The following is a 9,807-nucleotide window of genomic DNA, read 5'->3' on the forward strand; positions in this document are numbered from 1 at the left end:
TATCTAAGCAGTTGTTCCTGGAGTGATCAGTGTGTGATCAGAAGACTCTGGAAGACTTAGTTGCTGACTAAGTGGAGAACCATTGTAATCCGTGCGATTAGTGGATTAAATCCTCAGTTGAGGTAAATCATCTCTGCGGGGGTGGACTGGAGTAGTTTAGTTAACAACGAACCAGGATAAAAATAACTGTGCAATTTATTTTTATCTGTCAAGTTTTTAAAGCTACACTTATTCAAACCCCCCCTTTCTAAGTGTTTTTCTATCCTTCAATTGGCATCAGAGCGCCGGTTCTAAGGTGCAAGCACTTAACCGTGTTTAGAAAAGATTCAGGAAGAGAAAAACGCTTCAGTAAAAGATGGCTGATGAAACTGCAAAGTCTACACCTGCATCTACATCTGGCTCTGCTGAGCAACACAACGGTAACAATGGTTATACTAGACCGCCGGTATTTGATGGTGAAAACTTTGAATACTGGAAAGATAAACTGGAAAGTTACTTTCTTGGTCTAGATGGTGATCTATGGGATCTTCTGATGGATGGTTACAAACATCCAGTAAATGCCAGTGGCGTAAAGCTGACAAGGCAAGAAATGAATGATGATCAGAAGAAGCTTTTCAGGAATCATCATAAATGCAGAACTGTTTTGCTGAATGCTATCTCTCATGCTGAGTATGAGAAGATATCTAACAGGGAAACGGCCTATGACATATATGAGTCCTTGAAAATGACTCATGAAGGAAATGCTCAAGTCAAGGAGACTAAAGCTCTCGCTTTAATCCAGAAGTATGAAGCCTTCAAGATGGAGGATGATGAAGACATTGAAAAGATGTTTTCAAGATTTCAAACTCTTACTGCTGGATTGAGAGTTCTTGACAAGGGATACACCAAGGCTGATCACGTAAAGAAGATCATCAGAAGCTTACCCAGAAGATGGGGTCCTATGGTGACTGCATTCAAGATTGCAAAGAATCTGAATGAAGTTTCTCTGGAAGAGCTTATCAGTGCCTTGAGAAGTCATGAAATAGAGCTGGACGCAAACGAGCCTCAAAAGAAAGGTAAATCTATTGCATTAAAATCCAATATCATGAAATGTGTAACACCCATTTTTATACCCCAAAATATTTAACATATAATCAGAGAATAACATGCATATAATTCAAAAGGGCGTCACATCGATGCTTTTAGAAGAACTAAAAACCTTAAAAAAATACTGACAGCATTTATCTACACAGCACAATACTCCTGGTCATTTTAATAACACTCAATGTAAAATCGCAAATTAACCTGGATATGCATTCACAGCGGAAAATATGATACTCATGTAATTCATAATGATTCATGTCCCATACCATGATCATACATCGACTAATAGTCTCAATTCAACATAAACATAATCAAAAGGTTTGGCTTGTAAGCCTCTCAAAAGACATGTAACCAATAGATAAGTTCACAAGTCATAGCATAATACATACGCAAATATAACATGAGTTCAATACACCTAGTCTACCCAGTGTTACATGACCAGAGCATCGACTCACTACCTAGTCTCCAAATAAACAAGGAAGAACCTCCGGCTAGGTCACACGCGGCTACTAAACTCCGGAACCTGCATGTCGCCAAACGAGGGCAACATTAAAACAGAAGGGTGAGAATACAAACCATTATGAAGAAAGTATAATGGAATACAATGGTTAAATTAATAATTCCAGAAGTTGATCACATCGAACATAGTCATGTAAATAATAATAAGACAATATATATTTCACATGTTGACAAGTAACCAACAAGTACAAGGGAAGGATCGATTCATTACCAATATTATATTCTCAATTATGCGCACAACTACAATGAATCACATAGCCACATAAGTAACCAAACATGTACTCAAACATCACTCATTTCAATTATCAATCTCATACACATATCACAATATTACTAATGCACATAATCAACTATCACATAACTCTAATGTGACTCAATGCAAAATATGTGACGCTATGCATGTGGTACCGAATTGTGAACCCAAAGTTTCACCGCCTCCTGATTCAATATCTAGAATCTAGGCCACGCTTCCGATCCGGACAAGACCAAAGCCCACCAAACGTAAACATATAGTTTACCGCTTCCGATTCACTTTAGAATCTAAGCCTCGCTTTTGTTTCAAAGCAAACCACCTTTGTTTCAAGGCACACCATGATATGAATGTATGTACAATGTCAATCAAACATATGCAATTAAGATCATCTCTACCATCTTAATATTTAGCATATTACAATAATTCACTCTATGAATTATCCACAATATTGTACACAACATTCTCATCGCATAAGCATTATTTATATATAATACCCAACACGCAATTTCAATCCACCATTTCAATTACCACTAGCAATCAATACCGTCTCATGCTAACTCACAACTTGTCAATTATATATGATTTACTCATTTTTATATTAAACCAATAAGTCATTAGGATTTATGCTATCTAACTATCCATAGAGAATTCAACCTTAAAAAAATAATAAAAACCCACCCATAGGTCACTTCTATTAGGAGTCCATTATTTTAATATAGAATTCAATTTTACTCATCTATACTCATTTACCAATTATTCTATACATCTATCTATCATGTATTTCTAGTAATCAAGCATATTAATATTTCATATTTTCATTGACAGGGAGTTTAACAAGTAAACAAAATGGAACAGAGCACATATTTACCACCACAAACAGCAAGGCATATATGTAGTAAAATGAAACATATGGTTACAAATGGAAAGTCTCACGAACAGTAAGGTATATATGTAGTACAATGAAACATATATGTACTAAAATGAAACATATGGTCTACAAATGGGATGTCTCTCGAACAGTAGGTATATATGTAGTACAATGAAACATATATGTAGTAAAATGAAACATATGGTCTACAATGAGTAGCATGACTTGTTTCATTGATTATAATTGTATAGAACATTTTTCTGTGGTCCAAATCAAGAGCTGCAGTAGCAATTGAATTAAGGAAATTAAACTACACACGTTTCCATTATTAATACCAAGTATATGTAGCTTCCATTCTTTTCTTTTCTTTTTAACATGAACCGAATGGCTATAGTGGAGAGAGTATTACAAGTGGTCTCACGTTTTTGGCAGTTAGTGATGTAACATCATCAACCAAGTGACAATTGCAAAAAGATGATGAAGTGAACAGGCACATTTCTTTTGACTAAGGGCAGCTGCCGTGCGGTTCTATTAATCCTATATAGAATCATTTTTTTTCTTAAATAACTTGACCAACAACACATCAGCAGCAATTACTTAAATAAAGGAACAAAAAAAATAAGAATAAACAAAGCATAGCATCCCGTGATGGCCAACCTTGCCTTGCCAGCAGCTGCCGTCTGTCACCATTTTCGTGGGGTGACGTCATTCGGTGTTCCCCTCAATACCCACTCTCATTTTCGGTTCTTGAAGGAAAATATATATGCACACAGGATACTTATTCCAGTATTTAATCTTGTTTCTAACTCTAAACTTTCTACAGATTTTCAGTATACCAAACAGAATTAAACACATACTTTATTGATTTAACTATCACAAATATAACTATATTAATCTACCATTCACCCCATTATACTAGCCCACAATGATTAGGGATTCTCCCCCTTACCTCTTGATTTCTCCTCCAAAACCCTAGTTTTCCTCTTCTTGTTCCTCTCCTCCACTTCTATTCTTGAACCAGAAAAATCAAAAATGATGCTTCTACCTCTTTTCCTCTCTTACTATCTTTATTTATTATATTGGGCTTTAAAAATTAATAACACCCCCTAATTGCTTATCACTCCAATAAATAGGCCCAATTGATGAAATAGAGTAGTCAAATAACTAATTATGCTCCAACAAATAATATTATTACCCTTAATATTATTTTCCGCTTAATCCAATTAAATCCGAATTTATCTCAAGTAAATAAAATCCAATAATAATATTATTTCTAATATTATTTCTCTACATACCCCACTTTATTAATTCTTCGATTAACCGAATAAATTCCAACTTCACTTAATAATCAGAACATGTTTCTCAATAACACCGACGATCCAATTAATTATCAAACTTCGTCCAAATTAAGTAAATAAATCCTTATTTAATTTAATTAGTCAGTTAATTAAATTCAGGGTGTTACAACTCTCTCCCACTTAAAATATTTTCGTCCTCGAAAATTCCGCCGACACAACCATCTCAATACCCAAAACCACATCCACTCTCTCTCTCGATTCATACTGATACAAAAGGTTCTACACTTACGACCACACAAAGCTTCAAAAGATGTCATTCCAATATCTGAAGAAGATACCATGCAAAAACACAATCCTTTTGATGCACAACTTAGCAAGTCTCTTCATCGAATAATCCATCTTCATCGGAATAAAACGAGCATATTTCGTCAACTATCCATACTGACCCAACTCACTCCATATTTACTCGATGCCTCGGCAATCTCGAAACAAACTCCATAGGGATACTATCTCCCTTCCACTCGAAAATAGATAACTGTTGCACCAACGAAACGGTTCCTGATAATCCAACTCAAATACATAATTAACACCATGATTAATACTCAAATCATTACGATGTTCCTCATCAAAATTCTCTTTGTCCGAATTTTAACCATCAGGAATAGAAACTCAATCACAACATCTCACGACACCATTCTCATCAATCCGAAAGTTATTACCTTTTTCCTTGCTTCATCAATGTCATCTTGTCAACTAATTCTAAACTCGTCAAGAATACCACAAGTAAGCTTCAACATACCAAACTTAACACACGAAGGCTCCATCTCACAAACCAAACTCGAGTCTCTAAATTGTTCCAACACCTTTAATTCTCGAATCATTGCCATAGACATATGCAATGACTTCCTACTCAATGTATAAGTTACAACATTCGCTTTTCTAGGATGGTAATTCAAACCAAAGATTAAAATTCTTCGAAATTCTACTCGTCTTGTTTACCTCATATTCAACTCTTGTGATCACTCAACACATCGAACCTTGATCCACACAAACAATGCCTCTTACATTCCAAAACAAACACAAAGGCAACAACTCCAATACATACATCGAATAATTTCCCCTTATGAACTTTAAGTTACCTTGAAGCATAAGCTACCACTTATCGATATCTGCATCAACACACCTCAATTCGAAATCCCATATCCAAGAAAATTCACTTCTTCCAACCAAAACTCACATTCAGAAAGCTTTACATAACCTTCTTCTCTTTCAGCACTGATAACACAATCCTTAAATGTTAAACATGATCATCGTCGCTCTTTGAATCAAATATCCTCAAGAAACATTACCTCATAGAACCTTCTTTCTTCTTACTCGACGAACAGGGTAACTCTACGACTATACACTCAGACAATGAACCTCTTATCAAATAATTCCTTAAATCTACTCTTCAACTTCTCCTTAGTCGCTTTACACGCTACCAAGTTAGTAAGACAAGTCTATCTCGTTCAATACGATATCGCCTCCTATCAACAATAGATCAAGGGTGATCAAATCCTCAATTTGTCAATAGACAATCGACAATCATAATGAAACATAAACCATCGTTACTAAACCATAATAGTGTTCCTTCAGAACTCGTACTCAAAATCACTTACAACACCGAGTTCCACAATCTCTCTTACAGTTACAATTACTTAGTTCAACTCCAAACAGTTCACACCAAAATTCATCAACTTGGTCTAACAGAAAACAAATTACATCAATTCTCAAAATCTCTACCAAAGATGATCAACGAATAATTCAAACACGTAAAAGAAATAGAAACAAAATCACAACAGTTGAATCAATAACTACACTTCCATGCATAACAGATAAAACATGATCCAATCTTATAGCACAATCCAAAGAATAAAATAATGCGTTGCACCATTATCAATAATAAAGCACGTACCTCAAATTAACTTATCCTTAGTATTAGTCTCAGCACCAGACAACGCAGACACTTTTCCTTTCGCTTGCTCCTTCTTTGGCTTGTCGCACATGGCACAATTGTGTCCTTGCTCACCACAACTATAGCAAATCCTACTCGAACCAACTCCACAATGAACAGTTTTGTGACCCGTCTCGCCACACCTGTAGCACTTAATCGGAGTAGAAGCTCCTCCCCCACTTAGCTTCTTGCCAAGACCAAATTGTTCCCTCATGTCATCATACGATTTCTCACGGAACTGTTCTCCTCCTCGTTTCAACTGTAGAAACCCCACTTCTTTCTTTCCATGCACATCTTCTGGAAAATAGTTTCCCAAAAATGCATCACGGAAAAGAGTCCAAGTAACTTCAATACCTTCTATTTCAAATCTCCGTACAGTATTACTCCACCAAACGTCAGCTTCTTTTGTCAGCATGTGAGTACCAAACTGTACCTTCTGTACATCAGTACAACTAACGACTTGAAAGATCTTCTCAATTTCTCTCATCCATGCGTGCGCTTTGTCCGGTCCATACCCTCCTTCAAAGATCGGCGGGTTGCACCTTTGAAAGTCTCCAAAAGCACGAAACTCATCCTTTCCTCCATAACCGACATTCTCTTGCGGCGCTTGTCCAATCGCACCAGTCCACCTCATCATGGCCTCAACATTAATGTCAACATTCCTTCCTGCAGTCATCGTCCTAAACAATCAAACAACCAGACAAAACAGTATCGATCGTGTCAGATACACGAATCAAATACAACAGGATAAAAGACATTAATAACCTTGACCAACTGGTCGACCATGCTCTGATACCACTAATGTAACACCCATTTTTATACCCCAAAATATTTAACATATAATCAGAGAATAACATGCATATAATTCAAAAGGGCGTCACATCGATGCTTTTAGAAGAACTAAAAACCTTAAAAAAATACTGACAGCATTTATCTACACAGCACAATACTCCTGGTCATTTTAATAACACTCAATGTAAAATCGCAAATTAACCTGGATATGCATTCACAGCGGAAAATATGATACTCATGTAATTCATAATGATTCATGTCCCATACCATGATCATACATCGACTAATAGTCTCAATTCAACATAAACATAATCAAAAGGTTTGGCTTGTAAGCCTCTCAAAAGACATGTAACCAATAGATAAGTTCACAAGTCATAGCATAATACATACGCAAATATAACATGAGTTCAATACACCTAGTCTACCCAGTGTTACATGACCAGAGCATCGACTCACTACCTAGTCTCCAAATAAACAAGGAAGAACCTCCGGCTAGGTCACACGCGGCTACTAAACTCCGGAACCTGCATGTCGCCAAACGAGGGCAACATTAAAACAGAAGGGTGAGAATACAAACCATTATGAAGAAAGTATAATGGAATACAATGGTTAAATTAATAATTCCAGAAGTTGATCACATCGAACATAGTCATGTAAATAATAATAAGACAATATATATTTCACATGTTGACAAGTAACCAACAAGTACAAGGGAAGGATCGATTCATTACCAATATTATATTCTCAATTATGCGCACAACTACAATGAATCACATAGCCACATAAGTAACCAAACATGTACTCAAACATCACTCATTTCAATTATCAATCTCATACACATATCACAATATTACTAATGCACATAATCAACTATCACATAACTCTAATGTGACTCAATGCAAAATATGTGACGCTATGCATGTGGTACCGAATTGTGAACCCAAAGTTTCACCGCCTCCTGATTCAATATCTAGAATCTAGGCCACGCTTCCGATCCGGACAAGACCAAAGCCCACCAAACGTAAACATATAGTTTACCGCTTCCGATTCACTTTAGAATCTAAGCCTCGCTTTTGTTTCAAAGCAAACCACCTTTGTTTCAAGGCACACCATGATATGAATGTATGTACAATGTCAATCAAACATATGCAATTAAGATCATCTCTACCATCTTAATATTTAGCATATTACAATAATTCACTCTATGAATTATCCACAATATTGTACACAACATTCTCATCGCATAAGCATTATTTATATATAATACCCAACACGCAATTTCAATCCACCATTTCAATTACCACTAGCAATCAATACCGTCTCATGCTAACTCACAACTTGTCAATTATATATGATTTACTCATTTTTATATTAAACCAATAAGTCATTAGGATTTATGCTATCTAACTATCCATAGAGAATTCAACCTTAAAAAAATAATAAAAACCCACCCATAGGTCACTTCTATTAGGAGTCCATTATTTTAATATAGAATTCAATTTTACTCATCTATACTCATTTACCAATTATTCTATACATCTATCTATCATGTATTTCTAGTAATCAAGCATATTAATATTTCATATTTTCATTGACAGGGAGTTTAACAAGTAAACAAAATGGAACAGAGCACATATTTACCACCACAAACAGCAAGGCATATATGTAGTAAAATGAAACATATGGTTACAAATGGAAAGTCTCACGAACAGTAAGGTATATATGTAGTACAATGAAACATATATGTACTAAAATGAAACATATGGTCTACAAATGGGATGTCTCTCGAACAGTAGGTATATATGTAGTACAATGAAACATATATGTAGTAAAATGAAACATATGGTCTACAATGAGTAGCATGACTTGTTTCATTGATTATAATTGTATAGAACATTTTTCTGTGGTCCAAATCAAGAGCTGCAGTAGCAATTGAATTAAGGAAATTAAACTACACACGTTTCCATTATTAATACCAAGTATATGTAGCTTCCATTCTTTTCTTTTCTTTTTAACATGAACCGAATGGCTATAGTGGAGAGAGTATTACAAGTGGTCTCACGTTTTTGGCAGTTAGTGATGTAACATCATCAACCAAGTGACAATTGCAAAAAGATGATGAAGTGAACAGGCACATTTCTTTTGACTAAGGGCAGCTGCCGTGCGGTTCTATTAATCCTATATAGAATCATTTTTTTTCTTAAATAACTTGACCAACAACACATCAGCAGCAATTACTTAAATAAAGGAACAAAAAAAATAAGAATAAACAAAGCATAGCATCCCGTGATGGCCAACCTTGCCTTGCCAGCAGCTGCCGTCTGTCACCATTTTCGTGGGGTGACGTCATTCGGTGTTCCCCTCAATACCCACTCTCATTTTCGGTTCTTGAAGGAAAATATATATGCACACAGGATACTTATTCCAGTATTTAATCTTGTTTCTAACTCTAAACTTTCTACAGATTTTCAGTATACCAAACAGAATTAAACACATACTTTATTGATTTAACTATCACAAATATAACTATATTAATCTACCATTCACCCCATTATACTAGCCCACAATGATTAGGGATTCTCCCCCTTACCTCTTGATTTCTCCTCCAAAACCCTAGTTTTCCTCTTCTTGTTCCTCTCCTCCACTTCTATTCTTGAACCAGAAAAATCAAAAATGATGCTTCTACCTCTTTTCCTCTCTTACTATCTTTATTTATTATATTGGGCTTTAAAAATTAATAACACCCCCTAATTGCTTATCACTCCAATAAATAGGCCCAATTGATGAAATAGAGTAGTCAAATAACTAATTATGCTCCAACAAATAATATTATTACCCTTAATATTATTTTCCGCTTAATCCAATTAAATCCGAATTTATCTCAAGTAAATAAAATCCAATAATAATATTATTTCTAATATTATTTCTCTACATACCCCACTTTATTAATTCTTCGATTAACCGAATAAATTCCAACTTCACTTAATAATCAGAACATGTT

The 9,807-nt window shown here is 35.2% G+C and overlaps 1 protein-coding gene across 3 annotated transcripts; it reads right to left on the minus strand.

The window, feature by feature from the left end:
* Positions 1 to 1,118: 1,118 nt before the first annotated feature.
* Positions 1,119 to 9,460, minus strand: LOC131661995 (uncharacterized). Of its 3 annotated transcripts, none has more exons than XM_058931661.1 (4): positions 9,397 to 9,460; positions 7,266 to 7,330; positions 5,976 to 6,694; positions 1,119 to 1,606 (listed from the first exon to the last, which is right to left on the minus strand). In XM_058931661.1, exon 3 carries the CDS (start codon positions 6,688 to 6,690, stop codon positions 5,977 to 5,979), a length of 714 nt encoding a protein of 237 aa, XP_058787644.1. In that variant the 5' UTR covers positions 6,691 to 6,694; positions 7,266 to 7,330; positions 9,397 to 9,460; the 3' UTR covers positions 1,119 to 1,606; position 5,976. The 3 variants fall into 3 exon arrangements, with proteins under 3 accessions (XP_058787644.1, XP_058787646.1, XP_058787645.1); XM_058931663.1 differs by having other exon boundaries at positions 5,976 to 6,680; positions 9,397 to 9,457; XM_058931662.1 differs by having other exon boundaries at positions 5,976 to 6,680; positions 7,266 to 9,417.
* Between the last annotated feature and the right edge of the window lie 347 nt (positions 9,461 to 9,807).

The sequence above is a fragment of the Vicia villosa genome, linkage group LG3, assembly GCF_029867415.1.
Source record: "Vicia villosa cultivar HV-30 ecotype Madison, WI linkage group LG3, Vvil1.0, whole genome shotgun sequence".
In the NCBI taxonomy this organism is placed as follows: domain Eukaryota; kingdom Viridiplantae; phylum Streptophyta; class Magnoliopsida; order Fabales; family Fabaceae; genus Vicia; species Vicia villosa.